The 24,607-nt window shown below is 40.8% G+C and overlaps 1 protein-coding gene across 1 annotated transcript in view; it reads right to left on the bottom strand.

Annotated features, from left to right (window-relative positions):
• The window catches only part of NFX1 (nuclear transcription factor, X-box binding 1), a 144,025-nt gene that overhangs the window by 43,416 nt on the left and 76,002 nt on the right, over window positions 1-24,607 (bottom strand). Inside the window, exons 13-15 of the mRNA XM_089689047.1 lie at window positions 21,306-21,414; window positions 14,043-14,162; window positions 204-283 (exon numbers count right to left, since the gene is read on the bottom strand). Of these exons, the coding sequence (XP_089545173.1) occupies window positions 204-283; window positions 14,043-14,162; window positions 21,306-21,414 (309 nt within the window). The remainder of the gene's footprint in view (window positions 1-203; window positions 284-14,042; window positions 14,163-21,305; window positions 21,415-24,607) is intronic.

Raw genomic sequence — 24,607 nt, 5'->3', positions numbered from 1 at the left:
GTTTGAAAAGGGGGTTAATGACTATGTGGGTCAACAGAAGACACGTGTAGTCAAAGCTTGAAGTAGGCCCAGTTTGCAGAGTAAATACTGAAATTAGCCGTAAGGTGTCCTCGGTACCTTGTATCTTAATACAATTAATCTGTATTTTTCTCCTTTACCATCTCCATCAGAATATTACTGATATATCTAACACATCATCTTACCTCATGTTTTCCCATACACCACTTCTGTGTAAGATATGTACACGGGGGACATTTCTCTTCACTGTGACAGGAGTGAAAAACTGAGGGGAAAAAAAAAAAAAAAGTTTATAAAAAAGGTATGGGCACAAAGCATTTCTTCCACGCAAGGTTCCCTATCATTGAGACTTCATGCATGCTGAGGGCTTTTGTAAATGCTTTTCTTCTAGCAGAAGAAAAGCAGCTTTACAAAAAAAAAAAAAAAAGCACCTAAACTGATTTTCCAAACGTGGTTAGGCTTTTTTCTGCCAAACTGCTCCTCTCTTGAACACACAAGTGATGATTTTTTTTTTCCCTGCCTCTAAACTTCTGTAAACTACTATGGAGGAGCATTTAAAAGCAGAAAGCTACAGTTTTTGAGCTCAAGTGTTAATGAGGCCTGAATCAGGATGCGTGTTCGCATTAAATGGATTGGATTCTGTACCTATGGCTTCTTTCACACAGGTGTTCCATATGTCTGTTTTTCATCTGTCCATTTACGGACGAAAAACGGACGCTCATGTATTTCTATGGACTAAAGGATGTAAATGGATCATCCGTTTACAACCATTAACATCCGTGTTTTTGAACGCAAGAAACCCCTATTTTTCTTCCATTAAAAAAAAAGGTATGGATGAAAAATGGATGTAACCTGATGGAAAAACCGATGCAAACGGATTGTTTTTTTCTTTAAAAAAATGTGACTGAACTGATGAAAAAAAACAGAACGCCCATGTGAGAGGACCCCAACTCAAATCCAAGTTCCTTCATCAGAACAATGTGTTTATCCATAAAGAAAATGATCATTTTAAATCAATCTTTATTGATACTTCATGGGTTCAAACACCTTTGACCAATGCTCACCGTATTCCCTTATACTGTCGGCTTGGGGCTCCCAGTAAACAATGCCTCAAAAATATATATTTTGACATGCAACCTATCGTTAACCCTAAGGACCTATGAAGAACGAATTGTAGAGTACTAACATGCGCATTACCACTACGCACCACACAAACGTCTGTGTGATCAGGTACCATTCACAAAAGCATGGTAATCATTTGCTGTGGTGAGCTGCCTCAGAAAAATGATGCATATCCAGTTTCTGATCTGTTGGCAGCACCATTAACACAAAAGGAAAAATATGAATAGCTTCTAAACCTGACCTTAAAGCCGGCATTATATTACTCAGTGTTTTTAATTTGCTTTTAACATTCAATTTTGTAGTGAATATACCGTATTTTTCGCTCCATAAGATGCACTTTTTTCCCCCCAAAAAAGGGGGGAAAATGTCAGTGCGTCTTATGGAGCGAATATAAAGCGGCCGGTCTGGTATTTCTGCCGCCACCATGTCAGAATACCGGGCCGGCCACTCAGCTCTTCTCTCCTGCAGGGCCTTACCTGTTCCTCGCTCCAGCGCTGCACAGTCTTCCCGCGCTGGCTTCTTTGACAGCCGGGTGCCCACTGCGCATGTGCTGCGCTTTGTGAATGATCCGGTGTCTTCTGGAACACATGACAGGTCCCAGAAGGCACCAGGCCATTCACAAAGCGCAGCACTTCTCGCGCATGCGCAGTGGGCACCCGGCTGTCACAGAAGCCGGCCCGGGAAGAAGAGGGAAAGACAATGCCGCGGAAGTGGGAGCGGGTACCTGTCAAATTCAGGTACCCGCTCCCCCTCCCTCCCCAAAGGTCAGCAGTGTCTGGTCATCCCCTGCACTGTGTCCGCAGTCTTTGGTCATCCCCTGCACTGTGTCCGCAGTCTCTGGTCATCCCCTGCACTGTGTCCGCAGTCTCTGGTCATCCCCTGCACTGTGTCCGCAGTCTCTGGTCATCCCCTGCACTGTGTCCGCAGTCTCTGGTCATCCCCTGTACTGTGTCCGCAGTCTCTGGTCATCCCCTGCACTGTGTCCGCAGTCTCTGGTCATCCCCTGTACTATGTCCACAGTCTCTGGTCATCTCCTGTACTGTGTCCGCAGTCTCTGGTCATCCCCTGCACTGTGTCCGCAGTCTCTGGTCATCCCCTGCACTGTGTCCGCAGTCTCTGGTCATCCCCTGCACTGTGTCCGCAGTCTCTGGTCATCCCCTGCACTGTGTCCGCAGTCTCTGGTCATCCCCTGCACTGTGTCCGCAGTCTCTGGTCATCCCCTGCACTGTGTCCGCAGTCTCTGGTCATCCCCTGCACTGTGTCCGCAGTCTCTGGTCATCCCCTGCACTGTGTCCGCAGTCTCTGGTCATCCCCTGCACTATGTCCACAGTCTCTGGTCATCTCCTGTACTGTGTCTGCAGTCCATTGGTTCAGAATATTTTTTTTTTCTTGTTTTTCCCCTCTAAAACCTAGGTGCGTCTTATGGAGCGAAAAATACGGTACTTTCCCGAATAAAAACCAAATTCATGGTCAGAAATTCAAGAACAATTTTATATCCTGCTTCTTGGAATTTACGCGACACCATGGTCAAAAACGAACACGGATTTGACACCGCTAAGCATGAGAAAATTTGAACGAACACTCTAAAAATGAAACTTTTAGAATGCTTTAGGAGGTAGGAGAGAGTGGGGTGGACTGTTCTTTAGGAAATCCTATCAATATTTGCATACCAGTGTGTCTGAAATTTTGGGGAACCTAAAGATGCATGCTATCTAGCAGCACTAGTACTTAAGATAATTTATTCCACTTGAGGTACCCTTTACCCAAACATAATACTTGAAATTAAAATGTAACATATTCTTGACCCTTAACACTTTATGTATCAGTAACATAACTAACTGCCCACCTAAATTCTAACCAATACATGAGCCCCCTGTTTACCAGGCTTCTTACACTATAGTGTATAGAGTTCCTAAAGCAGTGGTTCTCAACCTGTGGGGGTTGAACGACCCTTTCACAGGGGTTCCCTAAGACCATCAGAAAACACATATTTCCGATGTGTAAAGAGCAGCTACTGTGTAGAAAGCAGCTACTCTGTTAAAAGCAGCTACTGTGTTGAAAGCAGCAGTATTGGAAGCAAAACGACACTTATGAATTATAATTACTGGGTAAAAAATTTTATGGTTGGGGGTCACCACAACATGAGGAACTGTATTAAAGGGTCACGGCATTAGGAAGGTTGAGAACCACTGTCCTAAAGGTTCAAACATATTCTATTGGAAAACAGAACCACTCGACAGCCCCATGATTTTTGAGGTAGCAATACACTGATCCAAGCCAAACAGAATACAGAATCAGCATCCTCATTGAACCCCTAATTCAGCCTCACTTGCTGTATACCTAAAATGTGCAAAATAACCCGTATATTTGCATATAATAAGAAATAAATCGAACACATGACTAGAAAACTGTAATCTAACTACTTGCAATGGGTTACTCAGTTTTGCCCAATCCCTCTGTTCTTTGCAATGGCTTATTAAACAATTTGGATTAATGAATTCATCATCCTAAAGCAACAGCATGTAATCTTGTGGCCACAAAATAAATATGTAGAGGTGACTCATTCAGCACAGTTAGTTCAGGCATTTGTGAATTTGCAGACATCATATTAACGAAAAAGTCCAAAATTAATTTCTGGCTATGAAACGTGCACAGTAAAGCTAGAAAAAAAATACAGATACAGATTTTGAGACAAACATACACGCAGAATACTGTCAGAGGGTAATACATCTACAGAGAATTTGCATGATTTATCCCAGTAGGTATGGTTTACATGTTTGTCTATATTGTGTATACCAAACCTCTTCAGTAAATGTCTACTTACTCTTTGGTTTAATTGAAGATGCATATTGTAGAACTACTATGAAATTTTAATACGTAAAATAACTCAAACCAGGAATTAGCTGTTAATTTCTACTGTCAAGAGCTCTTCAAACCTCAGTAATTACAAAGCTGGAAATGTTCCAGCGTTACCAATAATTGTATAAAATCAAGCCTACACAACTAATAGATAATTACAAGCATCACACATCTAGTTCAGCATTATTACTGTGTGGTACCCAAAGCCAGCCACTAATATAAGCACACAAAATATGTCCGTATTGGTAATTTCTGGGCAAATACTGATTGATAAGGGGCTGAAAGAATACCAATGACTGAATGCAAGGCAGAGCAGACACGTATCCAAATCTCATGCACATCAGTTGCACCAATCACAGCCCTTAAAATGATGAATACTATATCATCTTTTTCCTATAAATTAACTGCCCATCAGATGCTATTGACTAGCAGACTTAAAAGTAGTTGCAAACCCTTACATATATCCAGTGAAGTGACTGGCCTCAGGTGATACACATATAATCCCATTTATACTAAACAGCGTGGATGCATTTATTTATTGCTGGTTATTGTATTCAGACATTTGCAGCACCCACAGCCATCTTCATCCTCAAACACTGACTGCATTTGATAGGATGCAGTCACTGTTCAGCTAATAATTTTTCACTCAGCTCTCTTTGATTTTTCAGTTCAATTTGAATTTTAGATGATTCAATAGAAATTTGCTGAATTTCAAGCCGATTATGGCCAGCGTAAGTGAGCACCAATGCGCAATCAACAGCCATTAAGCGTAACAGGCAACCCGAAAGCAAGCACTCAGGGTCCGAGGTTAAACATTCATTCCCCGTGGGTGAGCACTGATCATGAATGTCTGCTCCACAGGTTGCTACAGCCAAAGAGAAGATCAGAGATGAGGAAACGACTGCTGTTAAGCTGTTGGCAGTATACTGGTGCATCTCAATAAATTAGAATATCATCAAAAAGATACATTTATTTCAGTAATTCTATTCAAAAAGTGAAACTCACATATTATAAAAAATTCACTACAGAGTGATATATTTCAAGCATTTCTTTCTTTTAATTTTGAGGATTATGGCTTTCAGTTAGCGAAAACCCAAAATTTAGTAACTAAGAAAAAATTATAATATTACATAAGATCAATAAAAAAAGGAGTTTAATACAGAAATGTTGGATTACTAAAAAGTATGTCTGTGTACACTATAGTATGCACTCAATGCCAAGTTGGGGCTCCTTTTGCATGAATTATTGCATCAATACGGCGTGGCATGGAGGTGATCAGCCTGTGGCTCTGCTGAGGTGTTATGGAAACCCAAGTTGCTTTGATAGTGGCCTCCAGCTCGTCTGCATTGTTGAGTCTGGTGTCTCATCTTCCTCTTGACAATACCCCAGAGATTCTCTGAGGGGGTTAGGTGAGTTTGCTGGCCAATCAAGCACAGTGATACCATGATCATTAAACCAGGTATTGGTACTTTTGGCAGTGTGGGCAGGTGCCAAGTCCTGTTGGAAAATGAAATCAGCATCTCCATAAAGCTGGTCAGTAGAGGGAAGAGTGGAGTGCTTTAGAATTTCCTGGTAAAAGGTTGCTCTGACTTTGGACTTGATAAAACACAGTGGACCAACAACAGCAGATGACATGGCTCCCCAAATCATCACTGATTGTGGAAACTTCACACTGGACCTTATGCAACTTGGATTACGTGCCTCTCCACTCTTCCTCCAGACTCTGGGACCTCGTATTCTAAATGAAATGCAAAATTTACTTTCATCCGAAAAGAGGACTTTGGACCACTGAGCAACAGTCCAGTCCTTTTTCTCCTTAGCCCAGGTAAGATGCTTCTAATGTTTTCTTTGGTTCAGGAGTGGCTTGATACAAAGAATGCAACAGTTGCAGCCCATGTCCTGGATACGTCTGTGTGCAGTGGTTCTTAAAGCACTGACACCAGACATAGTCCACTCCTTGTGAATCTCCCCCAAAATTCTTGAATGGCGTTTGCTTCACAATCGTCAAGGCTACGATTACACTGTTCAACAGGTAAAAAGTTTTGGGCATAAAATTAGCTAATCTTACATAATTTTGGGGTGCTGAAAACGAAAATGACCCTAAAAAATGTTGATTGGCTCTAGTTTCCATGATATATTCACCCATCTAATGACGTAAGCCATTCAAAATTATGATGCAACTTCAGCTGCATATTGCGCAATTGATACTGGTGACCAATAGAAAATTGCATGTATACTGAGATGATGCAATATTAGCCTTTAATTGCATCACTTCACTGCATAAAAGCTGCAGTATCTGTAGCTGATTGTAGTTCGACAGCGTCTTTACATTTCGTTTTATGCTTATATAGGCTACTCAGTAATGCCTCGAACTTGTGTGAATAAAGCAGATAATTTCTGCTATATCTGCGGTGAAATAACTTATCTCACAAAAAAGGAGGATAACAGGAATGATTAAGAAAGCCTACAACTTGTATTTTGGCTGCAAGATAGGAGACCAGGACAAGAGCTGGGCACCACATATATGCTGCAATTCTTGTGGGACGGCACTGGAGCAATGGTTGAATGGAAAAAAGGCATCTATGCCTTTCGCTGTGCCAATGATTTGGAGAGAGCCAACAGATCATGTTAGTAATTGTTACTTTTGTATGGTGCCTCCAATTGTAAAAGGGCTAAATAAGAAGAAAAAGTTATCTGTGCACTATCCAAATATTCCATCGGCAATACGTCCAGCTCCTCATGGAGAGGGGCTACCAATTCCTAAAGCACCAGAATCCTTCGTGGTTGAGTCAAGTGAGGAAGAACCTGAAGCGTGTAGTCACGTGCAGTTGTAAGAGATAGCCCTTTCCTCAAATACAAGAGAAAAGCCAAGAGAAGCAAAACCGACACAAACTGAAGACAAAACTAGTGAGAATCCTAAGTATTAAAATGATTCAACTTAGCTTATGGCTATAATTTTTCTTGGTAATCCTATGCAATATATTATGCCATTTAGGCTTTGTTATGTAGTCAATATCACTTGCTTTATATTTGTGGAAAAACATCTATCTATATAATTATTGTGCATTATGTAGTCATTACACCTATAGTAGAAAACTTTCCGTTTACAGAAAAACTAGAGCCAATTGACAAATTTCATTGTTATATTTGAACTCAGAATGTGAAATTCATTAAGAAATGGATCCTTTTGTTTCCAAAACTGGCAAAAAATAAAAATTTGTTGAACAGTGTTATCCCTGTTGCTTGTGCACCTTTTTCTACCACGCTTTTTCCTTCCACTTAATTTTCCATTAATATGCTTTGATACAGCACTCTGAACAGCCAGGCTTTTTTTAGACATGACCTTTTGTGACTTATCCTCCTTGTGGAGGGTTTCAATAACTGTCTTCTGGACAACTGTCAAGTCAGCAGTCTTCCCCATGATTGTGTAACCTACTGAACCAGACTGGAAGACCATTTAAAAGCTCAGGAAACCTTTACAGGTGTTTTGAGTTTGCTGATTAGAGTGTGACACCATGGGGTTGATTTACTAATGCACCTTGTCTGCAAATGGTCACAGTTCCTTGCATGACCGACTACTTTTAATCAGAGAAGAGATTCCCTAAAGCACTCAGTCCAAAAATAGACACAATCGGAATTTACTAATGGTCACAAAACTTACAGACCGTCTAAATGAGTTCACCGCTTAGAACCAGGTGAACAGCAGAGAAAAATCTTTTTAATGACACGATCTCAAGCAATTTATACTTCCTATACATACCCTGGACATTTTTAAGAATAATTGCTTTAAAAGAATTCTAGATTTGTCTGTATAAAAGTGATACATTTAAAAAAAATCCAAAAGGTATTGACTACACCTAGTTCAAACATCTCAGTAGTGACACGACTGAGCATGCCCAGACCAGGAAAACTGAAAACTGCCTTCACCCTGTTGTTTTTTTAAGTGCTATAGTAAATGCCTTTGTTGGCAAGCCTGGAAATGTTGAAAAGAGTCAACCTATTTCTGGAAAAGTCAACCTGTTCCTGTAAAACATGATTATTAAACAGAGTAACACACACACACACACTAAAAACTTTTTCATTTCCTTTGCAATTTTAATTAGCTGCGTTTTTTTTTCTCGCTTCTTATTCAATATTCTTTTTTTTCTCTTTTTTTAAATAATGCTAGTGCTGTGTTTTATTCTTTTTTTTTTTAGCATTTATTCTCTGCAGTATATATACTTATGAATGTACTGCCATGTGCATTGATCATGTCCAGGGACTTTAACTTTTGAAATAGGTTAACTAAATGGTAGAAAAACTGCACTTGGTGCTCAGCATCTAACAAAAATCCAAATCTAAACTCCCACAGCTGTCTTTGCCAACCACACACAATACCAGCGCTGAAGCAAAATTAAAAGGAATCCAAATATTGCGCTGTGTTACTAAATTCAATGTGGGTTGGTTATATGTATCCCAATAAAAATAAAAACAGAAAAGATACAAGCGCTGGATAAAAACCAAGAAGCGACTAGCATGAAAAGCGAACACCAGGAGCCTCCAAAGTAAATATATCAAACGAACATGCAGCGCTAATAAAATTCAATAATACATGCATATAATCATACGGTACATATAGTCAAAAAATGATAATAAAATGGATCTAAAAATGTCTAAACGTCCAGGAACACTCAAATGCGCATTACTATTGCGCTTTCTGGTTAGTGCAATCTACACTCATCTCTGTGGGATGAATATGGTCACACAAGCCACTAATTTTTTCACCATCTTGCCTTGAAATTTTGCACTATGCACCGCAAGAACACTCTTGTTGGAGATATTTATTCACCATTATCACAATTCCTGGACATTTAGACATTTTTAGATCCATTTTATTCTCAAGTGGTGTTCACAATACCATTTTTTGACTATATGTACCGTATGATTATATGCATGTATTATTGAATTTTATTAGCGCTGCATGTTCGTTTGATATATGTATCCCAATACAAAGGATCATAATAGTATTACAAAAAATTTAATTGTGTCCCAACATCATAAATACACATGAACCACATTAGTGGTTAGTACTGCTGCCTAGTGGCACTAGAATTGTTGGTTCAAATCCCAACCATGGCACTACCTGCATGGAGTTTGCATGCTCTGCCTGTGTGGGTTACCTCCCATGCTTCAAAGACATGCTGATGTTTGTTTTGGCTCCTGTCTAAATTGTCCCTAGTATATGAAAGTGAGTTAGGGACTTTACATTGTACGCTCCTTGAAGGCAGGGCCTGATTTGAATGTACAATATGTATGTAAAGTACCTGAACTAATATTAACGCATGGTTTGAAGTGTGTTTTTTGCAATCTGGTACATCTTAGATGGGTTTCATGTAATGGAAACAAAAAAGAGCTGACATTACAAATAAAAAGTGTGTGTTCTCGCTCTTCCACCCCCCTTTCCTGGCCTGCAGGACTGTATGCTCAGATAAGGGCGTGTTAGTGATTTTGGGGGGAAGCCACACCTTTTGTTTTACTTTTTGGCCATGGGGTTCCCCTTCAGATCCATGACTGACTGAAGAGCCCATGCTCTTTGGTACATGTTGGTTATGATGTTTTCATTCTGCCGTCATTGGGGATGAGTTTCTGGTTGTTATAATGCCAGCAGGTGCCGTCTCCTAACAACCCACAGAATTTTCAGGAAGTAATACATGTCGGTGCGTTTAGGAGGTGCCTGGCCATGTCCCAGTGTAGGTCCATACAAAACACATTCATCATGTTCCCATTTGGTGGACTGCACAAGAACACACTGCACTGGGGGGGAACTAGAGCCATTGGAATAGGTGGGAAATACTGGACAAGTGTTTGGGCAATTTGGGTGAAGCAGCCCTCACAAATGTGAGATTTCCAGCTCTGTGCCCTGCACATGCCCAAGCACTTACAACTTGCACTGAGCATGCTCAGGGACTTGGATAATTTTCTGTTACACTGCACAGGTACATATGTTTAGAGAACTGTTGCTTTCTTTCTATGCATGCTAAAGGATTTAGATCTTTTGCCTTCAGTCTGTGAATTGATGCACATAGCCAAGGGCTAACACATCTGAGAGGAGTATTTGCCTGCTAATCAGGCGCAATCACTTGAGGCATTCATGAAGAAACAGATTGAATGGGGGTGTCCTTCACTGGGAATGCCAACAATACAACTGGTGTTATATAAAGGACTGCAGTAGTGGGGGTTTGTATGGCCAGTGAGGAGGCCAGATTATTTGCCATCAGTCCTTGTTGGCTTTCTTTTGTTGGGGGGGGGGGGGGTTATTGCGCATGATGACCAACGCCCCATGTTTGAGGTTTGTGTGTTTGCTGTAATTGTTGTGCATTTGTCCCAAAAAGTGGGTTTTTGTGGGTATGCCTTCAGTTTTGTGTGTAATTTTCCAGTTTGACCATGTGTTTATTGTTTGTGAGCATCTGCTAACCATTGTTGTCACTAACAAACGTCAATTGCTCTACTACAAATCCAAACTTTGATATAATTTGGTTAATCGTGCAGAATGTGGGAATGGGGGGAGCATTGGTGCTATGTTGTATTCCTTTTTTTTGCCCCGTTTTGTTTTTGAGTCTTGCACCTAACAAATGGATGGGCTGGTTGGGTCGGGTGGTGAGATTTGTTGAATCTTGTAAAATGTGTTGCCTGGTTAGTATTAACCTTATTTTGTTCCCAGCTGTACACCGTGATAGTTAATTTGTGATGCCCTTTAGACTGTAAACTCCTATGAGCAGGACCCTTCTAATCCTCTTGTAAAGTGCTGTGCAAAATGTAGTACCATAAATACTGTTTTTTTTTTTTAACACAAGTAAATGAATGTACCCGATTGTGTTGCTGCTGTCAAAATAAATGTAGAATATGAACTATTTATGCTTTTGTTGAATCAATAAAACCTTTTTCCCTCCTCAAGTGGAATGTATAAACACCCATACAAATCTACAAAATAAACATTTTAGTCTGCACACACGCAGAAAAAAAACATTTAACAGCTCCAAGCTGAATTTCAGTGAAAACTGAATTCAGCTGGTGGAGAGGTAGAGTATTTAACATGTCAACCTGGGACTTAGTTATTTTTAAAGTTCCCTAGATGCAATCTGAGGAACTAAAAGTCAAATAGATGGGAGCCATGATTGTGCATAAAAATTAGTTATCGCACAAGAATGGTCTCAGGACCAGCTCCCAGACGGGAACTGCGTCATCACATTTGCGGGATTGACATTCGCATGCTCCAGAGACATAAGAACAAAAGTTCAGTTCCTTGGTAAACAGCAGCTGGAGGCACGTGACATTTACCAAACTCAAATACACCAAACAGGTGTCAATTGCGTGTATTTATTTGCGCCACCGACAACGTCTGCCTCACAACTGAAGAGGAGGAGGCACCGCTGATGGCTATGTTTGCCAGAGCCTTCTGCAAAGCAGAGAGGAGGGACGCACATGGCATGGCTTTTTTGGACCATGTGCATACCTGCAGGACGTCCTTTTTAGGTTTCGCTTAGGGCAGGTGTCTCCAAAATTTAAAAAAAAAAGGGCCAGTTTACAGTGATTCAGACTTTAGGAGGGGGGGGGGGGGGCCCGAAATGTGGCTGTTGGGAGTAGAAAAGGTCCTGGTGTCAGTGGGAGAAGATAATGCCCCATCTTTTGTGTCATTGGAAGGAATAGTGCCTCATCATTGAGAGGAAGTGTGCCTCATTATTGGTATCAGTGGATAAAATAGTGCCCCAAGGGCTGGATAAAAGTAAGCAAAGGGCCACAGTTTGGAGACCACCGGCTTAGAGCAAGAAGAAATTATACACCTCTGTGAGCTCATCCCTACCCTGAAGGAGCTTATATTCATACTAGTGCCAATCAACCTACCAGAATGTCTTTGGGGTGTGGGAGGAAACCCACACAGGAACAGAGAGAACATGCAAACTCCTAGCACATGGTGCCATGGCTGGGATTTGAACCAATGACCCTAGTGTCGTTAGGCAGGAGTGTTAACCACCAAGCCACTATGCAGCCAATAACATTTATCAGAATATATAGTAGTACCATGCTTCAAGAATTAAGATATATAAATTATAAGTAGATATATCTCTGTTATGACAAATGATTTTTAATGTCCAATTCATATTTTCTTATAACTCATGGATTTGAAGGGGAACCCCTTGACCAAAAAAAAAAAAAAAAGTGTGGTTTCCCCAAAATCACTAACACACCCTTATCTGAACATACAGTCCTGCAGGCTAGAAAAGGAGGGTAGAAGAGCAACCCCCCCAACATACATACTTTTTATTTGTAATGTCAGCTCTTTTGTCTGCATTATGTGAAACTTTCTAAAATATACCAGATTGCAAAAAACACATATATAAACATGCATTTTTATTACTTCAGATATTTATATAGGGCTGTCAATTTACACAGCACTTTAGATACATATTGTACATTCTTCAAGGAGTGTACAATCTAAACTCCCTAACTCAAATTTATATAATAGGGACAATTTAGACAGGAGCCAAAGCTAATACCAGCATGTGAGGAAACCTACACAGCAGAACATGCAAAAACTCTTTGCCTTTTCTGCCATGGTTGGGATTTGAACTGGCAGCCCTAGTGCTGCTAGGCAGAACTGCTAACCACTAAGCCACAATGCTGACTATGATGCTATCTAGCATATATAGTAGTACCATGATTCAAGAATTAGGATATATACTTTTAAGTAAATATAAGAAAATTGAAGTTCGACATTAAAAATTATTTGTCATATAACATATAATTGTAATGGTTGGATATATATTTAACATTAGAAAATAGTATGCATTACGCTTTCATTAAAAAATGCATTTAATTGCAGAACATAAAAAAAAACACTACAAAGCAAGAAAGAGAATAATTAGCATTAAAAGAAAGCAAACAAAAAAAACACCTGCCAATTGTTTCTAGAAAGAAATGGGAAAAATGGAATCTTGGCTCCTTCGCCCTCTAGGGACCAAAGTTTAGAATTGCCTATTTTGTCAATATGACTGTTCCAATTCGACATTTACTAATAGACATTTTCCTATGTGAAACAATCAAGACTTTGTCATGGTGAACAGAAAAATTTCTTCAATTAGGTGAAGTTTGGTGTTTAACTTCTATTGCTTCACCTTATTCTTAGTAAATAAGCCCCCATGAGACTACAATATTGAACTTTTTCACAATATTCCAATTTTCTGAGATACTGAATTTTGGGTTTTCACTAGATGTAATCCATAAGCATCAAAATTAAAAGAAAAAAATGCTTGAAATATATCACTCTGTGTGTGATGAATCTATAGAATATACGAGTTTCACTTTTTGAACTGAAGTAAATTAATGTTTTAATGATATTCTGATTTATTGAGATGAACCTGTATATAAAAAGAGAAAAAAACTCAGCAGATCACCATTGTATAGATTAAATAATACTCCAAAGCTACCAAGTATCTTGCAATTTCCTTGGTTTGAGCACAATACACAGGAAAAAAAAAAGAAAAGCTGTGGGACGCCCCTAAAATCAATAATTGTCAAACTGGAATAACACCAGATCACAATGAAAACTGTTCTCCTTGACAGTTATCCAGGAATTACATCGGATATGTGCATAAGGGCAGTCAAACTTTTTAAATATTTATGATCTCAACATCCCAACAGTGAGTGGTCAGATGTCTTGGTCATATGAAAAGAAAAAAAAAGCTGAAAATATTCCTAAAAAGAGTATCAATCTGTAAATTCCGATAGCAGAAAAACTCACCTGGATGTATGATTTAATAATAAAAACAAAACACACTATATATTTTTACTTTAAATTTTATATTATACATCATCCAGTTTGAAGGCTGATGCTCTAAGAAACAACTGATATTTTTTTTCAGGATGTGGGCAGTAGCAGCATGCTTGGACAGCATCAAAAGTTATGCAATATAGATGGCAGGTTTCATCAACAGACAGGACAAATGCCAAATATATATTAAACCTGCAGTACAAAAGCTGATCTAGAAAATATTATCAAGAACTACCTGGATGATCACACTCATGCTGCCTGGTGCAGGGCTTCTTACACTCAGGAGGTCTTGTGCCACATGGTACTGGTGGAAAAATCACAGATTCCCCACAGTAACAGGTAAGTTCATCAAAACCTGAAAGGAAAAAAAGAAAAAATAGAAATATCATTAGTACATAAATGCTAAACTGAGATAAAAGGTAGACTTCTGTTTGGTTTTTATACTCCTTCCAATGACAAACTACAAATGAGCTTGAGCACTGGTCACATTTCTTTTTTAAGGTGTCTATTGATTTTATTTTAATTTATCCATTGTGAATGTATTGTTTTGACCATTATTTTCCCGTGCTCTAAAAAATACTATTCAGTTTACTGCTGGGCACTGCCACCTTGTTTATGGCATTAATGGCACCCAGCAAACAATGACCCCTGACTCCCCACAGGCCCCTTTGTAATCCTGCACATGCTTCTATACGTATAGTGTCTGTCCAATTTCTGCAGTCACGTGACCCATGACTGAAGTTGATAAACAAACTACCATGTGGTTGCTTAGAGGGAACCAGAGGGCAGCTGAACATAGAGGAGTGGCTACATGGACAAAATGAGAACACATATCCTCTATAGTTTGCAACTGCTCAAACCTACTGAAAATCTTGTTGGGGCTGCAAGACCAGCTCTCACGAGACTATACTGAGGAGTTGCAAAGAGAACTATAATGTTGCAGAAGAAAGAGGAGCCACTGCTAAGCTAGGATATCATCCCTCTCTGAAGTGGTCAAATTTACTAGCAAAGTTCTAAGGTACTGTAAACTGCAGGCCAAAAAACATTTCCAGAAAGGAAAGCCAGAATTTTCTTGTTTACCTGTAAATTAATTTTCATTGATCAGAGGACACTGTATCGTCATAAGACAAAAAAACAAAAAACGGAAATACCCTTTTGGCAACCACTATGCTTTTGGCAAGCCCTGAAACAACAAAGCCTGAAGGGTGGGATCCCTGTGTCCTGTGATGTACTATAAAAAAGGATTTTATAAGTAAACTAAAAATCTAATTTTTTTATTGTACATCCCACGACATGGGGTATCTTCATAGACACTAAGACAGGGATGTCCAAAAGCATTGAATGTGGTAAACCTTCCTTGACATTCACTTGACTAGCTTTCAGCAGGGTAGGAATGACCGAATCGGATACTCATCTCTCAAGACCTGCCTTCAACAGCTATACTGTTAAAGCAAGCGACTGAAGGATGGCAGATCAGACCTTGTTGAGAAGTGGTCAGGTTGATTAGGTAGGGTCCATGGTTCACCCATTGATAAAGTTTACGATGTACCAAGTTCTCCTGGGTCAGACTGCGATGATCGAAATCACCGGAATGCCTTCCACCTGAATCCTGTGAAGTGGACTAGGTAGAAGCTGAGAATGCATAAACTATGTAGAACTGATCTCACCAGAGAAACCCTTGTGAAAACTCAGGGGAGGGGGGGGGGGCCTGGTCCTGGATACAAATCTGTCCAGCCACACACCTGGATGCCAGAAAATCCACATCCACAGGGCAGAAATTACTTATCTTTTTTTTTTTTTAATGTGATTTTGCACAGAGCAACCCAGATCATCCTCTTCTCAGGGCCCCCACCAGCGCTCCTGGCCCCTCCTTCCTGTCAGATGCCCCCACAGCAAGCTGCTTGCTGTGGGGGCACCCAAGCAGGTGAGCTCCCAAGTCACGGGTCTGCATGTCCATTCACACACAGAGCTGCGGCTCTGTCCCACCCCCTTCCTTACCTGATTGACACACTGGCGGTGATTGACAGCAGTGGGAGCCAATGACTGCCGCTGCTGCCTCAGTTAATCAATAGTGAGTGCCCCCAGAGAACTGAGGCTCTCGTGGACATCGCTGGATTAGGATGGGGCTCAGGTAAATGTTTGGGGGGCTGCTACACATAGAAGGTTTTTAACCTTCATGCATACAATACATGAAGGTAAAAAACCTTGACCCTTACAACCACTTTGGAGAGGTTTGGATGGTTCCTGAACCTTATTAAGAGTCTGAACAGTTTGATTCACATTAGAAGTTCAGATGACTGCTCCCTCAGAAGCAAGTCACCCCAGCAACTTATGACAGGAATACCCTGAGTTTGGTGAGCCCCAAGACCTGGGCTAGCACCTTGGTGAATATTCTGGGAGCAGTGGACAAGCCAAACAAAGTAGTGATCTCCCAGCTCAAACTGCAGGAACCTTTGATGAGGTGGTATAATTTGGATCTGGAGATAAGCGTCCTGGTTATCCATGGAGGACTGTATATGATTAGGGTCTGCATAGGGCTGAAACACATGACCTGGTTCAAAAAAAGCATCAAATGTGTCTCAGGAGCAGGTGCCAATATTATCGGTTTCTGCCGATGCCAGGATATCTCCCTGCTGGAGTGAGACAACCACTGACCACACCGATTACATCTGGAATGTCTGCACTGGGAGAAACTTCCTGAGATCTAGCGTGGGGCGAACATCTCTGTTTGGTTTCGGAACTACAAAGAGGCTTGAACAAAAATCTTTCGCTCTCCGGAACCAGGATGATCATGCAGACGATTTAGAGCATGAAAATGAACAGTCTTATTTTGCAGATTCGAAGAAACATTTGAAAAGTATAAAAATTTTCAGTTTGTAACCTTGAGCCACTATATTGCAGACCCACTTTTTGCAATGTCCCCTTGCCAAACATGCACGAAGGCCTGCAAATGCTCCCCCACCCAAGTGAATAGGGATGTCCATTTATTGTGAGGAGGGCTGGTTTCCAGCTTTGGAGGTTTTTGGAGTTCAGGACTGCTTTTGCAACTGAGATTTGGGACTTGGGCTTAGATCCTGATGCCCAAGATTGATGAAAGGTGTGCTTTTTGTAAGTAAGAGCGTCAGGATTTTGTGCCATCGGTGTTGACTAAAAAGGTAACAAGGTACTCTTGCCCACAGTCACCTTTTAGATGTAATCATCACAAACATTCTCCTTGAAAGGGAAAACATGTAACCTTCTTACAAGGCAACTCTACTAACTTTTAGATATAAACTTCTGTGCATATGCAAAAACAAGACACCCAAATGAAAAAATTGTTGGAGTCTTTAAGGCATCCACCATGAGAAGGGAAATCTTCCAGATATCTGCCTAACTCAGAATCCCCATGGTCAGGATTCCTATCTCTCAGTAGCTAATGGGCCCAAAACTAAAGGCTCCGACACATCCCTACAGCTGCAAATCACCGGTTGTCAAGTCGTTCCCACTACAGCAAAAGACGTTTTAAATAAACCTTCTAGCTGTTTGTCTGAAGCATCTTTATACACTGGCAATTTGTCCACTGAAACCACAAGGAACTTCTTGAGAAAGGAAACTGCCGACTCCACCACAGGTATATTGCCAATTTTTTTGGGAACTAGGTTTGCATGGGATATTGTTGCACAAATTGTTTAAAGTGGAACACCTATACAGGATGAGTCCATCCTCATTTAAAATGTTTTAAATGTGGACAGAACAGGAAAGGATTGGGGATGTTGTGGGGGCCACCAAACCTGTTACCTTAGGGACAGAGTATGTTGGAATAATTTTAAATTGGTCTAAACTACTTCTGCAAGAAAACCTACAAAGACCTTTTGGGCTTAAGATTGAGGAATTTACTTCTGAGGAATCCCAGGGTCTAATTCAGAGGAAGACTTGTCTGCATCTCTATCCTCTGGAAAATGTTGGTTCCCTTCCACCTCCTCCTCTGGCAGCTACTAGGTAGATTCCTCCTCCGTCAATGACAACAGAGAAGAGGAAGGAAAGCATTAGTGTTTGTGACCCAGACAATCCATATCAGAAAGAACTCCACTGGGCTGCTGCTGTAAAACAGTTGTGTGTAGGAAGGAATTCTCATCCGACATCAAAGAACTCAGTTAGTGGAAAGATCAAACCGATATAATCAAAACCACCTGGAACTGACCTCCCGGGGAGATATTGCAAGGGGAGCTACAGCTAGGTTCCTAGCTGTCTGATAATGGCATCTTGGAATCCTCACTGCCATTCTCACACCCTCTCTGCCATTGTTGAGACATGTCCACCAGCAATATATATTTGGACTCTCACTATGAGAAGCAGTCCTGAGCCAGAGGAGAGAAAACAAGTGTAAAAACACCTGTAATATAACCCCATAGATTTTCGTTAGGCTGTAACCCAGTCAAGAATCCCACTATTTAGTACCTGCAACCAAGTGCAAGTAGCACTGTAGTGTTTTAAAAAAAAAAAAAAGGCAATAACAGCCCTGGTACATGCTGTGTCCACCGGGTCATCAACTTCCGAGAGCCAGAAAGCACAAGGGGCCATCCCCAAAATGGTGGCCTTCACTCTACTCCACCTCATTAACGTCACTGCACATCCCATAGAAGGAGGAGAGCAATAGGAGAGTGTTCCACCCCTTGCAATGGCACCACAATCAACCGGTCTGCCCCTAAACACCATGCAGGACAGTTGGGACATTAGTACACAAATACAAAAACATGGTACAGCAAGTTCAGGCACACGTTACAAATACAGCAACAGGAATAGACAGAAGTTAAAGGGACATTGCTCCCAACCTCCCATAGGGTGCATCCACCTGATGGACCCACAACTAGAGCATTCACCAGTCCATACGCAGGAGCACCAGGGGGTCCAAACTTCACCCATCTCAATGGGCACTTCACTGGGACTTTCTGGGGTAGGGATCACCACACTGGACCAGTAAAGCACACTACCAGTCCAGCAGACAATAGATAATTGTACAGGGACCTGCAGTGCATAGTCCAGTTCTGAAAGATCACATTCCAGGCTGTCCCCTCGCGTCCAAGGCATCCAGATACCATTGCTCTTGGCAGTAAGCCACTAGACAACAGATCTGGATAACCTGTTCTACTGTATCCTAGCTGGAAAATATATGTATATATCAAGTGAAAAGACTGCAATGTCATGACCATCACCTAAGACACTTGGAAAAGATTTACGCTATGCCTATCTGGGAGAGGGATTTCCTGTCTTTTTGCCAGGGTGTAATCACCTGAAGGTAGCAGCATAATCCCTACTATACTGGATATGAAAATACCGTGTCCTGGGATCTACGATAAAGTAGTACGATTTTTGCACATACCATTAACAAACTTAGGCTCTGATTAAATAAATTCACTCTAAGCTGTGTGAATCACATTTGTGCTTCTCAGTTTGTATCTTAGAAACCTGCGGTTGCTGAAGGACTACACCCCCATTCTGAAAAAATCTAAATGAAATTAATCCTACAATTGTTCTACTAGGAAGTGCATAATGGATGCAGAGAACTGTAAAAATGCTAACACACACCCTTGGTTATCTTTTTAAGCATGGAATATTGTTAAAAAGCTTCCACTACAAAAACTCCTTAAAATTTGTGGACACCTGACCATCACAATATATAAAATATACGAGTTTGTTAAAGATGCCATTCCAAAACCATGAGCATTGATACACAATTGAACAACACTTTGGGGCTATAACAGGTTCCACTGGAAAGAGAGTCTGTGGGAATGCCGCCCATTTAGTAAAAAGAGCACTTGTGATGAACAAGAAAGTCTGGTACGCAATAGGCCAGTGATCACTAAATGTCGATCCGTAACCAGACCAAGGCACAGTCCTGTCTGGACCACAGCCACGCCACGTGCCCTCCCTCGGGTCCAGGCCCGGACTGGCCATAGGGCACACTGGGCCGCCGGGCCCAAGATGACCAGGCCGCACAGTGGGAGGTAAGCGGCAACTGCAGTCTGCACAGGGCTAATACAGACCGCGTCCACCGCTCACCTCCCGCTGTGCAGCTACGCCTAAAGCAGGAGGAGCGGAAGTGACGGCTCCAGCAACAAGTAGGAAACGCTGTTGACACAGGGACACCTCCTCGGCTGGCCGTTGCACTGAAGGGACAATGGCGGCCTCTCTTCTTCACCAGCCGGCACACTGACAGCTCTGTAGCGGTGGTGGATGAAGCTGTCTCTTTGCTGGATGGCGATGTCTTTTTGCCCAGTTGGCTCCAGCAAAGAGACATCCCAATCCAGAAAAGAGACATCCCAGTCCAAGAAGGGACATTCCCCTGTCCAGCAAAGAAACATCCCGTCATTGCTATATATTTGCTGTGTTGTGTTAAGGGGCGCTGTATTATGTTAGGGGGCACTGTGTTTTGTGAGGGGGGCAGTGATGTGAAGAGGGGCAGTGTTGTGAAGGGAAAAGTGGACACTGTAGGACTTCTTTAAAGAGGGGACTGTGACGTAGAGGGGACTACAGTGTGAAAGGTACGCTAAAGATCATAATGTACCAGGGGACTGTGATGTGTTTTATTACTAACGAGATTCGGACCTCTGCTAGAAGGACATTTTGCTGACTGGACCTCCATAAATTTTAATTCAAGACCCCTGCCTTATAGCAACCTGTTAAGAAAACTATCCATTTACTATGCTAAACCAGGCATCCTCAAGTACCTATACTTGCCTCTATTGCTTTACAGTAAAAATCCTGATATGATAAGTACATGACATGTACTCTGCCTTTCCCCACAATGCAGGGCTTTCAGCCTCAGCAGCTAACCATAATAATCCTGCACTGACATCTGTGGGGAGCATGCCACACTTTGTGCAATTATCAACAATCCTAGGAGGAGTGGAGCCTAGATTAAAACTAAAAGGCAATGTTTAAAAATTATTAATGGATTAAGGAAGGGTTAAAACCCCCATTAGCTTTTTGACATCTGTGTTCCATTGGGGAGATTTCACTTTAATAGTCAAAACAGTAAGTAAGCAGAAATCCCTCCAAAGTGAAGGTATCTTGGGTTGTCACCAGGGTCACCAGAACTAGTGTCCTCATTGGAATATTTCTCCTCTATTCCTGTTCAAGAGACAACCCAAAACTAGGGACTTTGCCATTACCACCGAAGATGAAAGTAAACAAGTCAAATACAGAGGATAAATCTCTCTAATGGGATAATGGGACAGGAGTAACAACCTCACAGATATTCTAACCTCTCCACTCCATCCAAAAAAAAAAAAAAAAAAAAAAAAAAAAAAAAAAAAGGTTTTGCCTTTAGTTGGAGTTTAAGGTAAGTATAGGAAACTAGGAAGTTGAGGCTATAAGCACCTAAAGGTGAACAACAGTTCAGTTCACTAAGCTCACTTGCACTGCCATGCAGTCTGCAGACACCCTCACGATTACAGTGCGAGTTTAATGCACATATAATACTACACATAATGCAAGACTTTAAAATACAGTATCTTACTTGTCTGCCAACAATTCTGACAGTTCCCACGATGGCAAGGTTGATCACATCTGTGAAGGCCGCAGTTGAGTTTATGACCACAAATTAAGGAGCACTTGTGTTCTTTGTCCTGTTCACAAATGTTAAAATAAGTTGCATCAAAATTAGCTTTAAAGCTGAACTTCAGGCTTAGAAACCTTTATTCAAATATAAATAATCAAATGCAGTTACGCATACACACAGATGTTAACAGATGTAAAAGTAATGATCACATTATCACTGTACTGCAATATGTGCTTTTTCCAAAATTTAGCTTTAACTTACTGGTATGCCACGGTTAATGCAACATTTAAATTAAATTTACTAATCTTCTATTTTATGTTTTGAACAGTGAAATTGTACATTATCTTAAAGAAATGCAGCGGTGTCAATACTTTTGGCCATGACATATATATATATATATATATATATATATATATATATATATATATATATATATACATACATATACACATACACACACACACATATATATATATATATATATATATATATATATATACACATACAGTCATGGCCGAAATTGTTGGCACCCTTGATATTTCTCCAGGAAATCATGTATTTCTCACGAAACGTATTGCATTAACACATGTTTTGCTATACACATGTTTATTCCCTTTGTGTGTATTGGGACAAAACAAAAAAAGGGAGGAAAGAAAGCAAATTCGACATAATGTCACACAAACCTCCAAAAATGGGCTGGACAAAAGTATTGGCACCCTTTCACAACTGCGGATAAATAAGAATGTTACAAGCATGTGATGCTCCTGTAAACTCACCTGGGGCAAGTAACAGGTGTGGGCAATATAGAAATCACACCTGAAAGCAGATAAAAAGGAGAGACGTTCACTTAACCTTTGCATTGTGTGTCTGTCTGTGCCACACTAAGCATGGACAACAGAAAGAGGAGACGAGAACTGTCTGAGGACCTGAGAACCAAAATTGTGGCAAAATATCAACAATCTCAAGGTTACAAGTCCATCTCCAGAGAACTAGATTTGCCTTTGTCCACAGTGCGCAACATTATCAAGAAGTTTGCAACCCATGGCACTGTAGCTAATCTCCCTGGTCGTGGACGGATGAGGAAAATTGATGAAAGATTGCAACGCAGAATAGTCCGGATGGTGGATAAGCAGCCCCAAACATGTTCCAAAGACATTCAAGCTGTCCTGCAGGCTCAGGGAGCATCAGTGTCAGCGCGAACTATCCGTCGACATTTAAATGAAATGAAACGCTATGGCAGGAGACCCAGGAGGACCCCACTGCTGACACAGAGACATAAAAAAGCAAGACTACAGTTTGCCAAAATGTACTTGAGTAAGCCAAAAGCCTTCTGGGAAAACGTCTTGTGGACAGATGAGACCAAGATAGAGCTTTTCGGTAAAGCACATCATTCTACTGTTTACCGAAAACGGAATGAGGCCTACAAAGAACAAAACACAGTACCTACGGTAAAATATGGTGGAGGTTCAATGATGTTTTGGGGTTGTTTTGCTGCCTCTGGCACTGGGTGCCTTGACTGTGTGCAAGGCATCATGAAATCTGAGGATTACCAAAGGATTTTGGGTCGCACTGTAGGGCCCAGTGTCAGAAAGCTGGGTTTGCGTCCAAGATCCTGGGTCTTCCAGCAGGACAATGACCCCAAACATACGTCAAAAAGCACTCAGAAATGGATGGCAAAGAAGCGCTGGAGAGTTCTGAAGTGGCCAGCAATGAGCCCAGATCTAAATCCCATTGAACACCTGTGGAGAGATCTTAAAATTGCTGTTGGGAAAAGGTGTCCTTCCAATAAGAGAGACCTGGAGCTGTTTGCAAAGGAAGAGTGGTCCAAAATTCCGGGTGAGAGGTGTCAGAAGCTTATTGATGGTTATAGGAAGCGACTGATTTCAGTTATGTTTTCCAAAGGGTGTGCAACCAAATATTAAGTTAAGGGTGCCAATACTTTTGTCCAGCCCATTTTTGGGGTTTTGTGTGACATTATGTCATATTTGCTTTTCTGCCTCTGTTTTATATTTGTTCCAATACATACAAAGGGAATAAACATGTGTATAGCAAAACATGTGTTAATGCAATACCTTTTTTGTGTGAAATACTTGATTTTCAGGAAAAATATCAAGGGTGCCAACAATTTCGGCCATGACTGTATATATATATATATATATATACATACACATATATATATATATATATATATATATATATATATATATATATATATATACACACACACATATATATATATATATATATATATATATATATATATATATATATATATACACATATATATATATATAATATATTACATGTTGTACGGTACTATAAAGTTAGACCCTTTAATTCAGGGGTTCTCAAACTATACGGATACGCCAGCTGAAAAAAGAAAAAAAGCGCTGGCTGGCAAATAGCTAGGATGATCGCTGGATCCTTTGCCGAGAGGACCCAGTGAGTGGCATCCTGCAAGACCCACATTTCACCTCCTGCAGCCAGAGGAGCAACAGGAGAGGAGGAGAGCACACCAGTCACCAGGTACAGTGCATTGCGGTGTCCAGTGCAGTACATTTTAATTACATTGTTTTTTTCCTGTTTTTTGCACTACGATATGATAAATAAGATATGTGCGGTCTGCATAGGAATTTGTTCATTTTTTTTAAATTTTTTTTTCAAACTACAGTCCAGCCCCTCAACAGTGTGAAGGTTCGTGAACTGGCCCCCTGTTTAAAATATTTGAGGACCCCTGCTGGTTTTGAGAAGTTTATTTTAGCATTACAGTATTTATATAGTGCTCACAATTCATACAGCTCTTTACATACTGTAACCTTCTAGCATGTCTTTACAGTGTGGGAGGAACCTGGAGTACACAATGGAAATTCATGCAAGCAGAGGGAGAGCATGAAAACTCCATGCAGACAATGTTCTGACAGGGACTCAAACTGGGGATCCTAGTGCAGCAAGGCAGACGTGCTAACCGCAAAGCCACGGTGCTGTCCACAGTGCTGCTATATATCTATGCATGAGGTACCCTGGCCAGCTTTAAAGGTGATGTAAGGTGTGCTAGAAGCCAGACATCTAGAACTTTCACATCTGGCTGCATACATAACAAATATGAGCACTTGTATTATGGCTTCTAAAGGTTTCCTGCAGGATACATAACCTACACACGGATGTAAAACATCTGCCTTATTACAGGCTTCTCTACCATGATTGATGACCAAAGAGGCTATGACTCTTGCATACATAGTCTTTTTTTTTCTTTTTTTTTT

The sequence above is a fragment of the Staurois parvus genome, unplaced genomic scaffold (assembly GCF_062004578.1).
Source record: "Staurois parvus isolate SC_StPar_1 unplaced genomic scaffold, SC_StPar_1.0 ptg000468l, whole genome shotgun sequence".
In the NCBI taxonomy this organism is placed as follows: Eukaryota; Metazoa; Chordata; class Amphibia; order Anura; family Ranidae; genus Staurois; species Staurois parvus.
This window is presented reverse-complemented; position numbering and strand designations above follow the sequence as displayed.